Source organism: Echeneis naucrates, chromosome 19, assembly GCF_900963305.1.
Source record: "Echeneis naucrates chromosome 19, fEcheNa1.1, whole genome shotgun sequence".
Classification (NCBI taxonomy): Eukaryota; Metazoa; Chordata; class Actinopteri; order Carangiformes; family Echeneidae; genus Echeneis; species Echeneis naucrates.
In genome coordinates, this window is record NC_042529.1 from 10,140,718 (window position 1) to 10,162,468 (window position 21,751).

The 21,751-nt window shown below is 41.9% G+C and overlaps 3 protein-coding genes across 14 annotated transcripts; 1 reads left to right on the forward strand and 2 right to left on the reverse strand.

Annotated features, from left to right (window-relative positions):
- Window positions 1–22: 22 nt before the first annotated feature.
- Window positions 23–9,709, reverse strand: znf646 (zinc finger protein 646). 9 transcript variants are annotated; one of them, XR_003842260.1, is made up of 6 exons: window positions 8,715–9,493; window positions 5,261–8,079; window positions 3,934–5,013; window positions 2,659–3,556; window positions 2,466–2,565; window positions 23–580 (listed from the first exon to the last, which is right to left on the reverse strand). XR_003842260.1 is itself a non-coding variant. In XM_029528290.1 (5 exons), exons 2-4 carry the CDS (start codon window positions 7,861–7,863, stop codon window positions 2,659–2,661), a joined length of 4,581 nt encoding a protein of 1,526 aa, XP_029384150.1. In that variant the 5' UTR covers window positions 7,864–8,079; window positions 8,715–9,493; the 3' UTR covers window positions 1,260–2,414. The 9 variants fall into 9 exon arrangements, 6 of the variants coding, with proteins under 6 accessions (XP_029384150.1, XP_029384149.1, XP_029384148.1 ...); XR_003842259.1 differs by having other exon boundaries at window positions 2,466–2,575; XR_003842258.1 differs by having other exon boundaries at window positions 2,308–3,556.
- Window positions 8,071–14,014, forward strand: znf668 (zinc finger protein 668). Of its 2 annotated transcripts, none has more exons than XM_029528295.1 (2): window positions 8,071–8,171; window positions 9,997–14,014. In XM_029528295.1, the coding sequence occupies exon 2, from the start codon at window positions 10,005–10,007 to the stop codon at window positions 11,976–11,978; it is 1,974 nt and encodes a 657-aa protein (XP_029384155.1). In that variant the 5' UTR covers window positions 8,071–8,171; window positions 9,997–10,004; the 3' UTR covers window positions 11,979–14,014. The 2 variants fall into 2 exon arrangements, with proteins under 2 accessions (XP_029384155.1, XP_029384154.1); XM_029528294.1 differs by lacking the exon at window positions 8,071–8,171 and adding an exon at window positions 9,152–9,430.
- Window positions 12,414–21,369, reverse strand: LOC115060376 (circularly permutated Ras protein 1-like). 3 transcript variants are annotated; one of them, XM_029528293.1, is made up of 21 exons: window positions 21,288–21,317; window positions 20,934–21,039; window positions 20,009–20,260; window positions 19,264–19,485; window positions 19,004–19,144; window positions 18,836–18,916; window positions 18,665–18,738; window positions 18,223–18,378; window positions 18,099–18,140; window positions 17,805–17,894; window positions 17,389–17,540; window positions 17,202–17,283; window positions 16,828–16,958; window positions 16,501–16,585; window positions 16,278–16,384; window positions 16,017–16,129; window positions 15,077–15,194; window positions 14,470–14,610; window positions 13,992–14,085; window positions 13,875–13,898; window positions 12,416–13,797 (listed from the first exon to the last, which is right to left on the reverse strand). In XM_029528293.1, the coding sequence occupies exons 2-21, from the start codon at window positions 21,022–21,024 to the stop codon at window positions 13,654–13,656; spliced, it is 2,340 nt and encodes a 779-aa protein (XP_029384153.1). In that variant the 5' UTR covers window positions 21,025–21,039; window positions 21,288–21,317; the 3' UTR covers window positions 12,416–13,653. The 3 variants fall into 3 exon arrangements, with proteins under 3 accessions (XP_029384152.1, XP_029384153.1, XP_029384151.1); XM_029528291.1 differs by having other exon boundaries at window positions 12,418–13,797; window positions 19,004–19,150; window positions 21,288–21,369; XM_029528292.1 differs by lacking the exon at window positions 19,264–19,485 and having other exon boundaries at window positions 12,414–13,797; window positions 19,004–19,150; window positions 21,288–21,369.
- Between the last annotated feature and the right edge of the window lie 382 nt (window positions 21,370–21,751).

Below are 21,751 nucleotides of genomic sequence, written 5' to 3' on the forward strand. Positions count from 1 at the left end.
AAAAAAAAAACCCACATTGTATTTTCCAAGACTTTTAATTGATTTCAACTAGTTTTATCAATAATTTGTTCATATTCTAAACTATGTTCTAACAAAGAAGTAAAAATCTACACTTCAGAGTGACAAAATAGTTATATAAATATGAATTTAATACTGAGCATACAATTTTGAGCACAGAAAATCCAATAAATCTGAACATGTGGTATATGCTTTTTATTACACAATAGCTAATCTAGCAGTTTTCGACTGCCAAACAAAATCTTGCCATTAATGTACAGAGATCCAACTGATATTTTCACCCTAAAATTTACAGAGAGATCTGAGATTAACGCACACCACAAAAATCAGGCTGTGAGTGTGATTAATGACAGAGGAGTGAATGTGTTAAGTGCCAGAGGAAATAAGAACATGAACATTGTACAAAAATAAACAAAGTTTACAGTTTTAACTGAACTTTTCATGTGTTTTACATGTTAGCTACCAGGAATCATCCAAATCGTTATATTATGGTTAAATAATGAAACAAATGGCAGATAGGAAGTCGATGTGGTTTCTGAAGGCTAGTGTCAACATGCTGAACCTGTTGAAGACAAATGAGATGGGTTCAGTTTGTGAACTGAAACTTTCAGCATATTGCTTTAATATTACTACCCGCAAAATGAGCTGAGGTGAGCTATTGAGTAGCCGATTTGCCAGTCCACATGCCCACAAACAACATCTCGGCTGCATTATTATAGACCGACTGTTGTCCTTAGGCTACAAGTGTCTCCACTACACATGTGCAAATATAACTCTGAAACAACAGACTGCAGAGAAACAACCAAAAAAGTTTTGGTTGTGTTAAATCGATGCTTAATCCATTTCATGTCTTACATGTAACTATCTGTTTGTTTGATTACAGTGTATCTCCTACAATTAAGCTGCGTGAGGCATTAAGTAGCAGTTACTAGGTAGGCAGGGCTTCCCATGAGGTATTTCATACTTCTTACCAGAGCCAAAACACTCTTAACATGAAATGTGATGTATACGGCATAAAAAAAAAATTCTCATTTGATTATTTTAAAGACAAAAAGGCCATGGGTTTACACAAACCACTTAATGGACAACATTCATGGCAGACAACAACAACAAAAGAAGAATGAATAATTGCACATTTTTCACAGAAAATAAGTGGTTTATGAACTTGAACAGTGAGGTTGAAACTGATTTGTCGCTGTAAACTCACACAGCTCTGGTTCTGTTCGCAGTTATACTTGTGCTTCGCATAAATGTGGCATTTTCTTTTTTTTTTTTTTTTTTTTTAAAGTACAAATGCAAAGTCATTGCAACATTTGTGAGGGAAAAACATAAAACCACTTTCATCTCAGTGTTGCAATATTTAGTTATTGACTGCTTTAAGACATTTGTAATGTTTTGGATTAAAAAAAACAAAAAAAACAACTAAAAATCCCGAATCATCAGATAATTCGCAAAAGAAATATACACCTAAAATAATATTCTTTTACAGTATAACAAGTACAGCGAGAGGAGGTTTGTTTACATTAAACTGCTACAGTCGGTTTACATTTTAGGCACTGACACTTCTGAAAATGTTGAAGATGGATTACAGCATGCACCGGATGTACAGCTGTAAGTAAATGGTGGAGTGACTTTGACAACTGTTTTCTGAGCTAAAATATAAACATGTCTAAATGGCACAAATGGAAAAAATGCTCTGTTCAGTTCAGAAACTGATTATCTACAACATTTTACACATCAGGTTTATTCCTTTTGAAGGTTTATCCTGTGTGCTGCCAAAAACACATCATTCTCATCCATTCCTGCCTGTTGTAACTGAGAACTAATGACAAATGGACCGATGAAGTTCCTTAAAGGCTACATGAGTTTTAGAAAAGTTTTCTTTAACATTCATGAAAAGTTTTCCTTGTAAAATACGGACATAAAATAAGAATAAATTAATAAATACATCAATTTTAGTATACAGTGTCACTTAATGTGAATATTATTAGCAGTCCAACTATTTACTGGATAATATGATTTCAGTTTGCCACTGACCTTTGGACACACCCAGAGGTATTTGACTTAATAACAACAGGCTTGCCCTGTGTGGAATCCCAAAGGAAAGTGAATAATCCCTCAAGACTGACGGCAAAGCTAACAAAAGGATTTAAAGATAAATATAGTTTGTATATTTTGTTTCCTAAGGAACTTACAGAGGCACTGAACACAATAATATATAGCAAGAGAAGAGAGATCAGCGTTAACAGTAGTCTTACAAAAACATGTTATCAGTGTTTATGTTCTTACATGGACCTGGGCTGCACGTTTCTGTTCACTTTGGTTGGTTAGTTGGTTTGTCATTGAGGAATGAGCAGCGCCAAATGTTTTCATCACCTGGCCTGTATTCTGGGATCCTGTGTATTAAGAGAAAACATTCAGGCCTTATCAAAAGCTGATAAACTCACTTTTCAGTGACGTTGCCATCTGTTGAGGAGGTAAGACTGGAAGTCAGTAATGAAATGTGCATCTTCAAAAGGAGCTTCTGTCAGGACCAAGGAGCACTTTCTGAAAAATACTGTTTTACAATTACTGATAGAAGGATATACAACAGGTAATACAAACAATTGTCCCCTTGTCTTATATGTTCTGGAGTTCTACCTAAAGGAAAGAGCCCATGTCCAGGTCCATAAATGAGTCAGCATCCATGCCAAATGAGGAGTCGAAGGTCTGTGTGTTCTGGTGCATCTTCTGATGGTGCCGCAGATTGGACTTGCTGGAAAAGCTCTTGTCGCACATCAGGCAGGCAAAAGGCTTCTCTTTGGTGTGGATCCGTCGGTGGCATATGAGCTGAGTGGACACGCGGAATGCCTTTCCACACTCCAGGCACTGGTAGCGCTTAGGCTCTGTGTGAATGCGCCTGTGGTTTTTGAGAGCCATCAGGTTGGTGAACTCTTTCTGGCAAATGGTGCAGAAGAAGGAGCCCGTCTTGTGGCTGTTCTTGTGGTTAAGGAGGGAACCAGCGTGGCGATAAGTTCGGCCACAGTGCTCACAGACATGGCTCTTCTCATCTGTGCCAGCAGCATCAGTGCCCTTCTGTGAATTAGTGATGCTTTCTGGGATATGAGACAGAGGTGGGGGGACCTGCTTGTGCATCTCATTCATCCCCATAGTCTGATTTATTCCTGAGTCCCAGCTGAGGTTGGGTTCATCTATGGGTTCATCCACAGCTTGCTGATAGGGGCCCTGACCCCTGTGGTGCACATGATGGTGCTGCTGATAACTTTCTGTGGAAGGAAAGCTCTGCTGGCAGAGGCTGCAAACCACAGCCTGGTCCTTAGAGTGAACCTCCATGTGGCTCTGCAGGTGTGCAATCAGGCAGAAGGTCTTGCCGCACTCGGAACAGCAGTGACGCCTCATCTGGGAGTGGATTTGTAAGGTGAGAGGATCAGGAAATGTCTGGAGACACAAGGTGCAGTGGTGGAGGTTTTCAGAGTGTGTCTTCTTATGGTTGAGGAGGGAGCCAGCATGCCGGTAGGAGCGCCCACACAGATCACACCTGCAGCAGAGATAAGACATAGCAACCCATATCATTTAAACCAGCAGGAAATTCTACTAAATTCTTAATGCTACCATTAAATGTTACTGTACTTGGAAAAGTTCACTTTAACACGCAACATAAATATTATTGATAGGTACCCTTTAAATAAAATTTTAACACTGTAATGGAGCACAATTTCTAGTATCTTATTGGCCTACTTAATACATTCATGCAGATTTATCAATAATACTATATAATTGGATGAGATATTAGGCAATGTAACACCTCAGTCACTGTCATTTTCTTGCACAAATAGAAAATCTAGAAAAACTACACCAATGATCACAAATACAGAACAAGACTCATACGCTCAGTTATCTTTGAGAGTAACTCACATGAAACACTTGTCTCCTGTGTCTGACTGGTGGACTCCAGCTCTTGTTGAGTTCTCCTGACCTCTGCGGCACCGGTGTCTTTTCAGACCCGACCTGCCCTGGAAGCGCTTCCCACACGCAGTGCAGCTGAAGTGACTTGCCACCCGGTTGTGGACCCTCTGGTGGTTATGGAGGATACTGGCGAGCCGGAAGGCCTTTCCGCATGTAAGACACACATACTTTTTCTTCTGTGTATGAATGCGTGTGTGATTACGCAGAGCCATTGGGTTAGTGAAAGGTTTAGAGCAGAAGGTGCAACTAAAGTGTCCAGTCTTGTGGGTATTTTTGTGGTTCAGGAGGGAACCTGCATGGCGGTAGCTGCGATTACATATGTTGCACGTAAAAGGGCGCTCTTCTTTATTTGGAGACAAATCTGGTTCTGCATCACTGCTGCCTGAAAGTTTGTCACAGGTGTGGGATGCCAGTTTGTCAACCGAGGGAAAAGCCTGCTTGCAATCCTTACATTTATATGCTCGAGATTTTAGACCCCTCCTGCCTGTGGCCCCATCATTTCTTAGGTTTGCACAGACGTGAGCTAATAGCTGCTTCTTTCCTCTAAAGCCTTTTCCACAGTTTTGGCAAGAGTGCTTTTTATATGCAAAGTGGGTCCGCAAGTGGTTTTTCATTGCAAGTTGATTGGAATAAGTGTTGTTGCAAACAGAACAATAATATTCACCAGTTTTATGGGAGTTCCTGTGGTTGACGAGACTTCCTGCATGGCGATATGTACGGCCACATTGATCACAAGCGAAAGGTCGCTGGTCACCTGTGTCTTCTGATTTGACTAAAGTCGCAGTCTTTGTTTGGGAAGTTTTCCCTTTGGGTAGCTGCTTGCGGTGGTGAGCAAAGGTAAAAGCCTGATTGGAATTTGATGACAAGGACTGCATTCCTCCATCTGTCTGGGTCCCATTCATCTGCATGAGAGCTTGAATCTGGTTGTTGAGTTCCTGGATTTTAGCTTGGTTTTCTTTGTGCCTTCTGAGGTGGTTCAAAAGCTGCTTCTGAATTTTGAAGGCTTTCCCACACTCATGGCAAGTATGTCTGGGGGAGGACAGGAGGCATAATTAGTTAGTTCTGTGTTTGCAAAACTGTAAACTGTCTATAAAAGGAAAAGCCCTGCAACAAAAAACACATCTGACAGAAAGAAAGAGAAACTGGAGAGCAAAGTTACTTTCTCTTATTTAAAAAAAAAAAAACAAAAAAACTTGCAAACATGTATTCACAATTTACACATTGAATAACAAATGTAAGCGCTGTATATGGTCTGATGATGTGTGTTGGAACAAACCTTTTAATATCAAAGTGAGACCGCTGATGATTTTTTAGGGCCAACAGGTTGTAGAAGCGTTTCTGGCAGACGAGACATCTGAATACACCTGTTTTGTGGGACTTTTTGTGGTTTAGGAGGGAGCCTGCATGTCTGTATGACCGCCCACACTGGTCACACTTGTATTGACGAGGTTCAGTATCATCCATTTCTTTACTTTGACTTGTGTCTTCATGCTGAAAAATATCATTTACTTTCATTTCCTCTTTAGCATGCATTGACGCATCTTGCCTCTCAGCTGTGCAGCCATGGTTCTCAAGATGATGGTAGCTGCTGCAGAAAATACCACAGCTGCCACAAATGATATTCTCTGCTTCTTTCTTGCCTCCACATACATCACTGTTGCCTGTATGTAAATGATTAACATCTTCAGCTTGATCCTCATTGTGCAGAAGCTGATGGGTGATCAAATCCTGCCTGTTGGCAAAACTTTCCCCACATGTACTACAGATCATCATCTCTCCCAGCTCATCATCTTTCACTTCCTCATGGGAGGACATTGATGAAGGCCCTGAGCTTGCAGGAGTGCCATGAGATTGTGTGTGCCCTCGGAGATGGTTCCTGAGAGCCCTCATGCTGGTGTAGCTGTTCCCACATATAGAACACTGATAAAGATCTCCATCATCATCCTCCTCTTGTGTATCATCACCTTGTCCACCAGCATTCAACTGAGGACTGACATTTTCATGGAAATTCTGTTCAAAGTAATTTTGGTCATGGTTACCATTCAAACCTTCAAAGTCCACATTACTCCCTGGATTTTCAATGGAATAGTTACCATTACTGTCCTGGAAATTTGGATTACTTTCATACTCACTGGTAGCACCATCGTGTTGCTGAAGCAGTGGACAACTGTGGGACTTGATCCCTTCAATGTCTGCAAATGTCTCACCACAGTCTGCGCACATGTGCCTCTGCATCGGGTGTTCATTGTGAGGTAGATGCACTGTCATATCTTGGGAAAAGTTCTGATGAAATTGTTCATGGTACAATGCCCCAATGCTGGGATCCACTCCATTCTTCTGCTCGATATCCAGCACAGGTTTGGTATTGTCTTCCTCCTCTTGTGAGGAAAAACAGCCCTGCTGATTATCCAGAGTCAGAGGCTCTGAGGAGAGCCAATCTCCATCAGTGTTGAGGCTAAATGATGACGTCTGAGCTTTGTGGAGACGAAGATGACTTTTGAGGGCAGCCAGATGTGGGTAGCTCTTTCTGCATACAGAACACTGGAAAATTCCAACCTGGTGTGACCTTTTGTGGTTGATTAGGCTGCCAGAGTGCCGGTAGCTTTTACCACAAATTTGACACTTGAAGGGACGCTCATCAGAATCTGTAGTTGAAGGCTCTTCCATTTCAGTTGCATTATCAGTGTTTTCTGTGTGTGTCAGGACAGGATCAAGGATGCTTGCGTCTAGGATTGGGGGTTCTCCCTGAGTGCTACTTGAGGATGGGGTTTGATTATTGGAGCAATCTGAGTATACATGACCATTATTCATAATCTGTTCCTGTGGTTGATCAAAACCTCCATGATTATCTATTGATGATACAGAAGGTATATTATTTACAGGAGAGGCATAAAAATTTGACTCAGGTGAAGCGATGCTATTGTCATATGATAAATTATGGTTCTCTAATAATGTATCTTGAAGCCCAAATGACACTGATGAAGAGTTGTGCATTTGGATGTGTTCCTGGAACTCCTCATCACTGGGGAACAATACCTGACACAAGTGGCAGAAATTTACTGGAGCATCCCGGCTCTGAGGTGAAAACTGGTCTATTGGCATCTCTGTGTATAAACCATCCATTGAACCAGGATCTGCTCCAATTCTTGCCTTGTGAGTTCTCTGGTGGCTGTAGAGGGCAGCCATATTATTGAACAGTTTGAAACAAACTGTGCACTCAAACATTCCCACCTGATGACTCTTTTTATGGTTGGTCAGGCTTCGATAATGTATGTATGATTTGTCACACAAATCACATCTGAAAGGTCTATTTGCTCCATCATCAGAGGTCTCAGCTTGTGCATTATATACAGTCTCTGACTTGTCATCCACTGGGCTATTTTCTATAGATGTCCCAGCACTGACTGAATGCTCACTGAGGTGATGTGGGTGATCACTTTCAAATTCATGAATATCCTCATGTGTGGGATATTCCATGTCCATTTTCCTGTATGACTGCTGCTTTGAACGTCTGGTAAGATGGACCCTCTCATGTGTAGCCAGCTGTGTTGCCAAACGAAAAGCTTTTCCGCATTCTGTACAAGAGTACTTTTTCTGTGAAGTGTGGCTTCGGAGATGACTTTTCAGGGACAATGCATTTGAATTTTCTTTGCCACATATATTACATTGAAAAGAACCCACTTCATGAGTCTTTTTGTGGTTAGCTAAGCTACCTGCATGCCGATAACCACGTCCACACTCATCACATTTAAATTTGCGGTCTTCCTCCTCTTGAAGGTGAGCGTCCATGTGCTCGAGCAGACTGGGCATATTGGGATATACCATACCACACTGTTTGCAAGGAAAACCTGTTGTCCTGCCAGGGTCTTGCACTGCCATTACAAGATGATTGACTTAAATGCACAAGACATGGAGTGTTGGAGGATGCAGGAGGGAAATGCATTAGATGCTTTTCTTGTCTGTACAAAAAGAAGAATTCTTCCTTTACAGTACTGTCCAAAAAGAGTCCAGGGAGGAAACGCAGCAGAAGACGTTGAGGGCCTCTTCCAGACGATCAGGGGAGTGATTTGAGTTTAGGCAGAGCAGGAAATTGAGCTGATGAGGACAGAAGACACACCAGTTACAGCTGTGGCAAATACATTGCAAGGAACATCCCATTTTTTTGTTTGATGCAGTCAGTCGGTTAAGTATGTTAATAATCAAATAATCTTACAAATACAACCGTGAATGTTGAGCAGCACCTGTAAATATCCTAAAATGTGTAACTCTTCCCAGATGCCGATCCTGATTTAAAAAAAAAAAAAAAAAAAAAATCTACCACAGTATGTTAGTTTAACGACCAAGTAACAGGCAATTAAGTCAAACCTATGAAGCTGGGAACTACCGATCTCACGCTTTGCTACATCTCTGCACCGGCAGGCTAACAGAACTAACGTTAGCTATGTCAATAAACCGGGAGACCAACGCCTCTCTACGGATTTATTGCCACAAATCCACCTTCTTCAAGATTATAAACAAAAACGAAACCGGCATAATCGTCTTTACGACACAACGCGGAAGATGTGAGAAGTTCATCACGGTTAAATTAATATCACAAATATCACAGTGAGGGCTAACGTTAGCGCGCCATTGCTACCACCATCATGGCTAGCTAAACAAACATTGCACCAAAAAGCCGAGTCGCTTAAAATGCGGAATTACAACGTTAGCTAATTCGTTGAATGAAATACCTTCAACTGCACAGATTCGATGCATGCCTCCGGAGATATATTTTCATTCATTATCACAGAAACGCTGTTTTATGCAAAGGGCACCCCCCTTTTCCCCCAATTGTCTTTTTTTCCCCTTCCATCCCCATTTCCACATTTCTCTTGTTGCTAGGAAACAGGAAATGTGCAGCGGAGAAATGCGTCCCTCTAAAAAGCAACCAAGTAAGTGGGTTAAAAGTTGTGGCGACACAATCAACGACCTGCTCAGCATCATGGCAGCTATATATGAATTATTAAACACACATTAAACCAAAATGTTCACTGTTGGCGTCCCTTTTCCGCCTTTCCGTTTTGACATAGCGCAGAGTACATTCTTATGTCAGTATCCGCAGCTAGCTGTGCCATTGACTCTTGAGCCTTTTTTTTTTTTTAATTTCGTTTTCACTTGGCACGACAGATTGAGACGTATCGGCTGCTAACTTTACCATGGCTGATATCTTTTTTTACTCAGGGGGTTCCAACATTAAAGCGACTGGCAACATTTGTGTATTTTAAAGCATAAAACGTGTTGAAATGTTGCACACTTGGCTCGCCGAGAGCTTTCGTCATCATGGTCCTAAAGCCGTCCCCCATCCTGCAGCCAGTCAACAGAAATCACCCGGTCTCTCGGTTAATGCCGCCGCGTACCGCACAGTTTTCAGCCATCAGCGACCAGCTTTGAATGTCCCACAACTCAGGTGAGGAAGCTCGTTTTGTTTCTCTTTTGCACGAAAGCTAATGTTAGCGAAATCCACTCCGTGCAACGACGATCACGGCGATGATGACACTGTCGAGTGAATTGGTGCAGCCGGTCCTAAAGCCAGCCATTTTGAGTTGGTTAAAATGTTTAGCAGGCTAGCTAGCCGCAGATGAATACGTACTCATCGTGTCCGGCTGTTAATGTAGTCACACTGCCTTGTAACCTTTGAGCCTCGTCCCCGGTCGGCCTCGTGTCAGTCATTCATACCCACTCATCTCTGTCATTCCTTCGCCAACTCCCTCTGGCATCAAAGCGGTTAGCTTATTGTCCCGGAGGTCCTAATGCCAGCCATTTTGTGATTGAGCGCACACCCGCATATTTCTCTTATTATGTGATATTACAGATTTATTTTTCCTCCTCTGGTCCATCATCATTCACTGTCACTGACGATCTGCTCAGTGATTTATACCTGTGGTAGGACTTAAACACTTTATACCCTTGCTCTGTTAATTCTGCTTATTTGCATCATTATTCCAAAATGTTTTTGTTTCATTATCTTTACAGATGTAGAGATGGCCTCTCCCCAGCCCGGCAGCCCACCTCTGACAGAGCAGTATACTCCCCCTGTGAAGGAAGAAGCGGCGCAGCAGGAGGAAGAGGTCCTGAGGGATCAGCCTGCAAAGAAGCGTGGCAGAGGCAGGCCTCCTAAAGCTAAACCTTTCTTCAAATGCTCAACATGCGCTGAGGTTTTCAGGAGTCTGTCAGCTCTGCGGGGCCACAAGCTGTTGGCACACTTGAAGGACCTCCAGCCGCAACATTCGTGTTCCCAGTGTACCAAAATGTTTTTGAGCAAGGCTCAGCTCTCCAAACACGAGCGCACTCACTCAGCCCAGCGTCCTTTTCAGTGTCCCGACTGTCACAAGGCTTACAAGACCCCCACAGAGCTACGCAACCATAGCCGCTCTCACACTGGGGAGAAACCTTTCATATGCACAGACTGTGGGAAGGCTTTCATGCAGGCCATATGCCTGAGGATCCATATGACGCAGCACAGTGGAGAACGTCCTTACTCCTGCCGTCAGTGCTCCAAAAGCTACCCCACCTTGTCTAAACTGAAGGTGCACATGCGATCTCACACAGGAGAAAAGCCATACTTCTGTGCTGAGTGTGGGAAGAGTTTTGCTGATCCCTCTGTGTTCAGAAAACATAGGAGGAACCACCAGGGCCATCGGCCATATGCCTGTGATCAGTGTGGCAAAACTTATACAGAGCTTAAGGACCTGAAAAACCATGAGCGTTCCCACACTGGGGAAAAACCGTACCTGTGCTCAGACTGCGGCAAAGCCTTTTCCCGCTCCTCCTCTCTGGCCTGCCATCAGCGCATCCACTCCCAGAATAAACCCTATCAGTGTGAGCAGTGTGGCAAAGGCTTCACCCAGCTTTCCTCCTACCAGTCACATCTCCGCACTCACTCTGGGGAGAAGCCATTCCTGTGTCCACAGTGTGGCAAGATGTTTTCTGACCCATCCAGTTTCCGTCGCCATCAGCGGGCCCACTTGGGTTTCAAGCCCTACCCCTGCGATAAATGCTCTAAGAGGTTCAGGCAGCCGGCGGATCTGGCCGTGCATGAACGTGTTCACTCTGGGGAGCGCCCTTACAAGTGCCAGAGCTGTGACAAGGCATTTGTAGCATCCTGGGATCTGCGGCGCCACATGCTTGTCCATACAGGACTTAGGCCCTTTTCTTGCACTGAGTGTGACAAATCGTTTGCAGAGCGCTCCAGTCTCAACAAGCATCGGCGTGTGCACTCTGGAGAAAGGCCTTTTAAATGTGAAGAGTGCCTGAAGTCCTTTGTTGTATCTTCAAGTCTGCGCAAACATGAGCGCACTCACCTAGCTGAGCACTCTGAGCAGCAGCAGCAGCCACAGCAACAGGAGACTGAGGCGGGGTCAGCGTCAGGTGTTACAACACACACAACTCTTCCTCAGTTTTCCTGTACGCACTGTGATGCTACGTTTGGAACGTGGGATGAAGTTCAGTCCCATGAAAATCTTCACTCTATTGACTCCACTCCTCCATCTGTTACTAAGATTGTGCCACTGGGCTCACATGTCTGTGAAACCTGCCAGGCAGAGTTTGCACAGCTGGCAGACTTACAGGAGCATGAGAAGCAGCATCCCAAACCAAGGCCTCATGTCTGCAACAGCTGCGGCAAAGGCTTCCTCAACAAATCCGGACTACGTAAACACCAGAAGATCCACTCCACCAACAAACCTCACAACTGCCCCCACTGTGGCAAAGCCTTTCTGTTTGCCGCCTACCTACGTAAGCACTTAAGGACTCATGCAGATGCTGCTCCGACTGCCCCGCAACTCAGTGACATGACCATTATTCACACAGACCCACTTCCCTCTCCTCCAGCCCCCACTGAGGTTTCCCCCTCCACTGTGGAAGCCAGCACCATATCCCTGACGGTTCCAGTGACTGTACCTGTGACTGCTTTCCAGACTTTGCCAGAGTATCTAATCAAAGAAGAGGGACTTTAAGCTTTGATCCACAAATACTTAGCAAGTGGCCTTAAATCTTTGTCGATGAGTCTTATTTTGGAGTGTTAAGTGTTATTTTTCAAAATAATTCTCTTGAAAACTTCAATGTAGATTCTCTTACATATGAATTATCACTTTGTTGCCGTTTTGTTTTGCAGTGATAGTTGTAAGGTGTTACATATGATCATGTTTTAAAATCTGTACTATACTATATTATGCGTAGCCTATTAAGCAGTTGTCTTATGGTTGTTATCTATTCATAAAGTGTTTTAAGTTGCAAAACATACAGTATACGCTGATTGCTATGAAATTTCATTTAATAATGTTGGAACTTCTTGTAAACAGCCTGCAGTTTTAATTATAGTGTCTCTGTATTCTGTGAATTTTGTTGACACAGTTTTAAATAGTTTTACCTTATAAATATTTGTAATTAAAGTGATCTAATATAAAAGAGTGGAATTCCAAAATGTTAAATCAGGGGAATTCAATTTTTGTACCAATAAAAAAAAAAGAAAGTGTAACATGTAAAGAGTAGCAATATTTCTTTGGTCCTCTGGCTGCAGAACTCATTGTTCTTAATGTTTCAATATCTGGGCAGTATTTCCTTTGCATGAGCAACTTAAACATTTGAGAGAGATGGCTGCAAAAAGTAAAGTCAGCACATTGTCAGCTGTGAATTACAATTGTTTTGATTGCTTTATACTAGTTTAATTGTCTCTAAAGGGCCACAATGGACTTGTTATTGTGGAGTTGGGAAGGCGAAAGAACTAAGGTCTATAAAACTATTAATCTTTACATTTTTAAAAAAAAGTTTTAGTTTAATTTCTGTCAAATAATCTGACTTTTGGCTGAAGAAGTTGATTGAATCTAACAATGCAACATCTGTGCCAGAGCCAGCAGTGGGCTGGAATTTGGTTATCCTTTCACCTGCGCTCCATAGTCCAGGAGAGGAGCTCAGACGGTGCAGGCAGTAGTGTAGGCGGAGGGCCAGAGAAAAGAAGGGGTTCCCTTTGTGTCTGTAGACAGATGCACTGTGGGATTCTTCATGCTCAACATGATTCCATGTTTTCTGGTTGAATCTCATTTTGTTTATGCTCTGCTTTCTTGGAAACTCAGTAATAGTCCACATTAATGTTTGACACATCTGCTCTGAGTTACATGTTTGTGTGGCCCAGAGAAACATGTCTGTTTACGCTTCGGTTTCCATTACAGACTGGACGATACTTTGTTCCATCTTATTTTGTACGAATTCCTTTGTTCCTTTTATAAATATTGACAAAATATTCCGATTAAGTCTCTGCATATGTGAGCTCGTATTAGCCACCAGTGTGTGTTTGTTTGTGCAGAGATTGTTAGGTGCTCTTGTGTGATTAAATTTTTCTGTTGTGTGTCCATTTTGATGCTAACAAATGGTTATGGACATACAGTCTACAGTTGGGCAGTGTGTGCTTCCATCAGGTTTTTCCTGTGTTTTTGTCCAAGCAAAAATTGTCAAATCCATTCCCATGTATGTTGCACATGACCTCTGCCATTATTATATACAACACCGAAAGAAAACATTCAAGGTTTTCTTTAGAGGAAAGTCTCTTCATGACACATGACAGTATTTATAGTTGGTGTGCAGTCATGTATTTACATTGTGAAACATTGGACAGATATTTATTCAGCCAGATAATCAAAGGCAAGCATCTTTGTCCTTCAATGTGGTGAAAAGTGGAGGCTGACATTTGGCTGGAGTTTGTTTATTCTTCAGTGAGATGGATTCCCTGTTGCTGTGCTTCATGGTGTAGAGCAGTGCTGCGCCAGCATCTGTTAGAGACTGGAAGGAGGAGAAAGGAAAAACTGCTACAGCACTAAAATGTGTAAGAGCTGTATAAAGACATGACCTGAAATTACCTGTGAGTCTGAGTCGGATTTTCTCTGGAAAACAGATAAAACAGATTTAATATTTAATTGTGGTGACCCAAACTCATGTGAGGCAGTGAATCTAATAAACATACAGAACAAACTCACCCGTGTGATGTTATGAATGTTGTTATATATTGGCTCCATGGTTTTAATCCATTCTTGGTATGTCTGTTTGTCCTGTGCACTGTGGTTGTGTTCACTGCAAACAGAAACAGCACATCGCCTGCTCAGATTTCAAAGTCACCTTTTCTACACATATTATACGGCAGATTGAAAATATAAGAAAAGTTCAAAAGACACTTATTGAAAACAAATTTACACTCCACCTACGATTTAAACAAGAAAATATATCAATCTGAGATTAAGGAATAATGGTTTTAGGAACATCAGCAAAACTGAATGATCATCATGTTTTGGCATTTCTACTGAAGAACCATGCAAGTTGGTCCAATTCCCTGTTTCATTCAACTCCATTTTAATCTGTGCATATGATTGTGATATATGCATCAGTCACTGCATCTATATATATATATATATATATATTCTACACATCCCACACACAATGACGCAGTTTGCAACTTACATTGCTCTCTCAATCAACTTCCTCTGCATTTCCCCCTCCTTCCTGGCATCCAGGAAGCGGCCTCTAACGGCCAAAGCAGCGCTGGCTTGTGATGAGTTGAGCTGAATGATGGCCAGAGACAGAGAAGACAGGACCACCGAGCTGGGAAGTAGGGCCACAGTGTCATCATAAGTTTGCTTCCTAACATCTACACCTTCAGCGTTGCCGTTATGTAACTGTGCAAATATACAGAGGGACTAAAGCAATGACCTCACATGACATTTATTCTGTTAATGTTGCAGGCAGACCGGGCTGGGAGATTTATTGCAGCTAAATGTTTAAATGAATGAAAAAATGTGATTTACATGGAGCAATCGTTTCTGCATGAAATGTGAAAGGCCCATTGTCTCAGCAACGGTATGCTTGGATTTTCAAAGCTGTTTTGAGTAATGATTCAGTGAGATTGCCTGAAAACAATCCATGTAAGTGTTGTCCTGAGGGGAACAATGTTGACATGAGATATGATGTGATAATGACTCATTTAAGCTTGCAATAGTAGTGCACGAGATGCAATTTGTGCAACACACAAGTGAGAAAAGCACTGTGATTATGGAAAAATCATGATCACCTCTCATCTGTAACATTTCGCTCTGAAGTCAACACTCTGAGGATCCTCTCTCCGTTTCTCTGTCGGTACCTGACCTGCAGCTGGATGCAAACACGGCTCCCTGAGACTGGAGCTGGCGCTAAAAAGAAGCACAGAGACACCAAAGAGAAAGCACAACCTGATGAACATGATCTTGTATGCCTGGTTTGTTTTGTTGATTGACAAACAGTGCTCTGGGCTGTATGAGATTTCAGGCTGTCTTACATAAACCAGAGATGTGTGATGACCTCCACTTACATTTTGGGGCTCTTCTCACAGGTAAGTGTTCAGTGATCCCAACTTCAGGTTAAACTGCTGCTGAATTAATTTGGGTCTATTCAAGTTTTAAATTCTCAGTAAAATAATTAAACTGCTGTCTTTAGATGGTGAAACATGAAATACATTAAAGATCTGCAGTTATTTAAGTCACAGACATGTTTGGAGCTACACATTAACATCTACATTAACACTCACAGTGACAAAGCCAACAAATGAAAATACATAGTCGGTGTAGCTAAATAGTTCATTTGAGCTTACTCATGTGTATCACTTTTTAAAATTAAATCCACAGGTAGACTGGTGCATCCAGTCAGTCATATTCACTCATCCCGAAGTGGCACAACATTCCTGTTCCAGTTGTTATCCAGCAGATTTTTTTCCACGTAGCACATTTGTTGCATTTCAGTCAACCATATTTTGTGAGTTTTTCAGATAGTTTATCACATAGTGACTCTGGCTCCCTCTCTCTTAACAGTACTGTGTTGATGCTGATTGGCAAATATCATCCTGCTAGAACCAAAAACACAGTTCACAGCCCAATTTTCGATAAAAGCTGCGTAAAGGATGTGTAAAAAAACAAAACAAAAATAAAATCAGAAATCCATAATTGACAGTTTGTCAGTGGTGGCATTTTTTTTCTCACCATCAGTGTCTTCTTCATTGGCTCCAAATTGGAAAGTGATCTCTGTATCTGGGTCCACATTCCCCACCTCTCTGGTCCCTTTCCGTCCAGCCTCCCTCTCTCCTATAATACGCCTGCAGCAGAGGAGGATATCAATCAAACCTGTAGGCTTTATTCATAACGTAATTTAAAGTGTTTGAAATCCTTTCACATGCCACTAATCCAGAATAATTAATGAAACGCACAGGAACGCAGATAATTAGGGGGCAGTGCAGCTCTTACAGTGATTTGGGCAGCAGTAGTGTAACAGTACAGTGTGTAGCTATGGTCCTGTTTTCAATGATCTGTTCAAACTCTGTGTGAAGCCTGTTTGGACTTGCTATTACCACCTAAAGGAGACAAAACAGACGACATGAGAAGAGCACCATTTGCACAACCAACCATGACTGATTGGTTGATGATTGCTGTGAGAAACTTTATGTAACAGCTTCACGCTTTCTCTTACTTTCCCTCCAGTGCGATCAGCAAGTCTTCCCAGTTCGTCCAGCCTGCAGTCTGTTCCCTCTATGGACAGCACAGACACCGTCACACTAAAGGAGAAAAGATATATTTTAAAAGGATATCCATCATCGTCATCATAACAAATGTAGTTGAACGACAACATCAGACTCCATCTTTCACTGAGTCCTTTTTCAAATGATCAGCAACAGTGTCGGTCTATTGCAGGAACTGGGCCGTAGATATGTAAATGGCTGCATCTGTGTGTTTAATCATATCATATGTTTGAACACGTTTTCCCGTTCTTGGCATTGACTTGGGGATGTGCACCAACCCCTCATTAGCTGCGTACTCCCCCAGGTCCTGGTAGAAGATGGTGGAAGAGAGCAGGGTACGAGCATCGTTGTCCTCCACCTCCAGGTTTCCCAAGTCTGTGTTGGCCTTCCCATCCGTACAGATAATCACCTTCAGGGTCGGCAGCGATAGCAGATCAGATTTGTATTGTTTTTAGAAAAAACGAAAAAAAAAAAAAGAGAAAAATTTACTTTAAGAGCATTCCTACATTTTTGCATGTTTGAGGCCATTGATTCAAATTTAAATGTGGCTGGAACAAAAAATAAAGCCTAAAAATGTTTAAGTTCTAATGGAATACAGTTTGCAGATTGTACTGATATAATCCCACAAATAAGACTGAAAAGCCAAACCTACTTTGGACCCTGGCTGTCTGGAAGCCATTGCAATTGCCACCAGAGCAGCTGGACCCAGAGCTGTGACCCCACCTTCAGATAACCTTTTTTTGAAAAGGCAAAATTAGGAAGTAATGTTTGTTATTATACATTTATGAACATACAAAAAATGTATATGATCATTGTTTCTTTTTATTTTTTATTCTTACCCCCTTACTTGGTTCACTAAAAAATCCTTGGTCTGCGAGAGTGGTGGGGGGCTGGGGAAACTGGCAGCAGCCCATTTTAGATAGTCGCTGTCGACCAAGTTAGCATTGATCAGATACTTTGACGTGCTAGCCTCATATCCATATATTGTAACCTGGCCAAGCAATCATCAGGGAATGAGGAAATGCAATGACAATAAAGTTGTTTGTTTGTTTTTTTTTCATCATGAAGGGCTTTACGAGATAATGATGAATCACAAACCAACAAAAACAAAATTCCAATTTTGTTATGACTTACAGTGATACAGAAACAATAAGGACATTGTGTGTAAGTATAATGACTAAAAATAAAGCACAGCTCAACATGCATATACCATGATGAAATGAAAATTATGAATCAGTGCGGCTCACCAACCTACCAGGTGGTTGAAGGTTATGAGTCCAACTCTTATGTCAGGATGTTGTTCACTGAGTCTCTGAACACACTGCAGCACAGCTTCCTGGACAAACTGGTTTGAGCAGAACAATTTAGTTGTCTTAGTTTTATATTCATCATGCTATGTGCCATGAATGGATACAAACATATTCTGGCAATTTTCCAGTCACACCTACTACAAGAATTTCTTAAATTAGACTTCAATGTTTTTTTAGGTCTTAAAAAAAAAAAAAAAACTTAAAAAGGACTGATAATAAATAAAAACATAAAAACTGACCTGAAGACGGGATCTGTGGACAAACTGCTCTCCTACCCACACCTTAACACAGCAGAGACTGATCACCACATTTGTCACTGTCAGCTGGGAGTAAACAGATCTGTGTCATCTTGTGTGTTTTTACCTGCGAGGTGATGCTCATGGAGCCTGAAATGTCGATGCAAAACAGCAGCAGAGTGTCAGAGGCACACAGGGGCTTTTCATCAGAGCTGAGTGAAAACAGGAGGCTGGGCGGTACGCCAGTCGACTCCCGGGACTGGCAGGAGTCACACACATTAACCTGCAGCCCAGTGTAAGGGGAGAACATTAGTGCTAATGAGAAACAATAAATGAGTTGATTGACTGAGACTAAACAAGCCTGAAGTCCGAATCCATCAGACTAATACCTGTTGTCCATAATTTCATTGTGTTACATGATCAATAATTCTTGTGCCTGACTGTTTGTCACGCTCTGTATTTTCCAGCAGTCATTACAAGAGATTCATAGATGTTATTCAGATTTCAAATCAATGCCTTTTAATCACTTATAGGTTTCCGAATGAAAGACAAATTAAGGTTGTAATCACCACATTGGCGTAGCAGGAGTCCAGCACAAAGCCGCACTGGGAGCAGAAAGTGGGCTCACCTGGTATGGACTCTTCTGCATGTACGAAAACGTCAACATCATGGTAAGACCGAAAGTGAAACTAGATTTGGGGATAATGAAGGTTTGAAGGCGGTTATAAAGGTTTACTCACCTGCTTCCTCTGAGAGTAACTTCCCTAAACTGACCAGGACCACATTAGGATTTCCCGGAAGAGGCTCCTTATCTTCTGATCCTGTTTGGAATAACAAACATTGAAGAACAAAATCCACCTTGTATTATATGGGTTTTTTGACAGCTTGCCAGAGACTGTTAAATTTACCTTTCCCTGCAGACGATTTGGAAAGTGATGAGGTTGCACATGATTTCTGAGAGGAGGAAGTGGATGAGTTTTGAGGCGGTAAGAGAACCAGGTACTCTGGGATCAACTTCATGAATGCAGGTCTCGGAGGGAGAGCGGGGGCTGGGACTGCGGAGAGAGAGAAGAGATGAGAGCAGAGGGAACTTGGATGATCTGCCCTTCCCAAAACTATCAGTTACGACTCTGAGCTGTCATATATGATGTTATACATGTTTGTTCACCTGGTGTCTGGGCTGTCATGTTGTGGGTATTAGCTGTCGGCTTCACCTCGACCCCAGTGCCCTCTGGTAAACTATATGAGTAATTTGGGTCCCAGTGATGGGCATTCAAATCTGGCTCATGATTTGGCTGCTCATAGGTGAACGTCTGCCTGCTGTCAAAGGGCTGGCTGTAAGGGGTGGCCTGGCTGCACACAGCAGGTCTCATGTGTGGGGGTAGAAGAGCTGGGTAAGGCAAATAGGAGAAGGCTGTTGAAGGGATGACTCACCCCACAAACAATAAAAAAAAATGTCATTCATCCTCTTGGCTGCAGCTCAGCAAAATCACTACTGAAGTGCACTGGCCCACCAAACACATAGTGATTCAGCTTGAAAGGATGACGTACTCTCAAAAACATGGTCTATATACATTTGGTGTTAGTTTGCTCAGACTTTAGTGTTCAGTGTTTTAGAGAGAAGCTACTATTTGGAGGATATTTAATAACTGTGGGCCCTGTGAGTCATGGACTCAGACTGATGTGAAAAATAAATCATGATTGCTTTTCCTTGTTTATTAGCCTTTTTCCTTTAATGGCTGCATACACTTTAATAACAGGAAAGGCAGTTGCTCATTTTCCTGTGTTTGGTAGTTGTTAAGATACGAATTATGATCTCAGTCACACTCAGGGGCATCTCAGATAATAGTAAGTAGAAAAATTGAACTAGTCCAGCCAAATATTTTCACATTTATTTGCCACATTCACTGTACCTGTCCTTGGAGGAGATGGTATCTGTAGAGCTGTGGTATTGATGGAGGAAGTTGCCTCCACTTTATTGTGAAATTCAAAATTTTCGTAGTGGGGAGTGGGCTTCACAACCTTCTTGACGATGATCTTCTCCAACTGTTCTATTGCCTTGGGGGTTGGTTTGAGGAGTTTTGGGGACTTGGGTTCTGCTGAGGTGGTTGGAGGTGGAGGTGGGGGAACGCTAGGACGAATTCGGTGGAGAGGAGGGAGGAGAGCTAAAGGGAATGAAATAGAAGGGAAACACACACATCAGCGGTTCATTTTGAGCAGTTTCTTCCAAGAGAAATGTGATCACAGACAAAACAACTGGTGCTGTGATGACCTTTGTGCTGTGAAGAAAATGTGACTCAGGCAGCAGATGGCTTTTATCGAGCAAATCAAAGTATCTGAAGGAATATCTCCTCGAAGATAGACAAGAGAGGTTCTATCACTGATTGCATAATACGCAATGGTACTTAAGCAACTTGTCACCCAGGCAGCTCTGATCCACCTGTGGCTGCATTCACACTGTCACATATCATCAGCCATTTGATTTTCAGAGAAAATTACAGATTCTTTTGTAACGAACTATCGGAGCGAAATCATACTTTAATTTTACAGTTAATGACTGTGGCCAAGATATTTGGTTTCCTAATGGTTTCAGATGACATCAGATCTATTCCTGTTTCCGATTGCTTAAATACCTTCTGATGTCAAAGTACAGTGAAGACAGATAGAAAATATCTTGTCTGGCTTGTGATCTGTGGGACTGAGAGAGCTCCAGCTAAAATGCAAATTGAAGGCAGCGATGTCCTAACATGTTTATTTAAACATGTGCAAGCCTAAAAAATCTGTGGGAGTTTTTTTTTTTTTTTTAATGTAATGGGATAAGGGTTAGGGTTATCATACCAGAGCGTTTAATGACATTGGCATTAGGTCGTTGGGAGTCCTTATGATTCACTGCTGGCGGCACATAAATAAACCCACAAGCAAATTCCATAGTGATTCTGCCTGGCTGAGAGAGAGAGGATATTATTTAACAAGCCAAAAGACATAATTACAAAATGAAGAATGCATAGTAACACCTTAAGCGTAAACCTTTTTAGTACCTGAACACACAGATCTTTTGTTTGTTATGTAAAGACATCTTCAAAGATCTCACACATGAAAGAAATACAACTGAAATAGTGAAGGTGTCTTTTTCTGCAGTATAAAAAAGGCCATAAGCCCTTTAAAATAAGCATATACCCGAGAAGTACTTACACATACAGAGTCCGCTGAATGCTCACTGTACAGTGCACTGCTTCAAGGATTGTGTGTGACGTCCTGTCAAGCATTATTTGTGTCTCAGAGATGTTGTCCAACAGGTTTGTTTCTTCAAAGGTCTGCCATTGTACAGGACTGCAGTTGGGTAGTTAGTCATAGATTAAGTGCATGTTGTATGGTGTTAGTTAAACATTCATGAGAGTCAGATAAGTGGATGAAATAATGGGGATGCCAAAGTTCAAGATTATAAATAATGATAATAATTGACCTACACAACCTACACAGACTCTCCTGAGATTCTTGTCAAATTTTGAGATGCGGTCTTATTTTAAAAAGTGTGATGACCGTGTCAGTAAAGTAACATTATTTGTTTGGAGAATCCTAATCACTACAAGATTAGAGGAAGGACAGAAAAAGTGAACAGGAAATTCAGACCATCTTATATCAGTATTTGATTTACT

What these genes read in the sequence shown, in the direction of transcription:
- znf646 (XM_029528285.1), bottom strand. Translation starts at nt 7,863, where the DNA reads ATGGCAGTGCAAGACCCTGGCAGGACAACAGGTTTTCCTTGCAAACAG. An exon ending in TCTCACTTTGATATTAAAAG is followed by an intron (nt 5,014 to 5,260) that starts GTTTGTTCCAAC and finishes GTCCTCCCCCAG; the next exon opens with ACATACTTGCCATGAGTGTG. An exon ending in ACAGGAGACAAGTGTTTCAT is followed by an intron (nt 3,557 to 3,933) that starts GTGAGTTACTCT and finishes TCTCTGCTGCAG; the next exon opens with GTGTGATCTGTGTGGGCGCT.
- LOC115060376 (XM_029528291.1), bottom strand. Translation starts at nt 21,024, where the DNA reads ATGGAATTTGCTTGTGGGTTTATTTATGTGCCGCCAGCAGTGAATCAT. An exon ending in CCAGACAGCCAGGGTCCAAA is followed by an intron (nt 16,959 to 17,201) that starts GTAGGTTTGGCT and finishes CCGACCCTGAAG; the next exon opens with GTGATTATCTGTACGGATGG. An exon ending in ACATTCATAACATCACACGG is followed by an intron (nt 13,899 to 13,991) that starts GTGAGTTTGTTC and finishes TCTGTTTTCCAG; the next exon opens with AGAAAATCCGACTCAGACTC.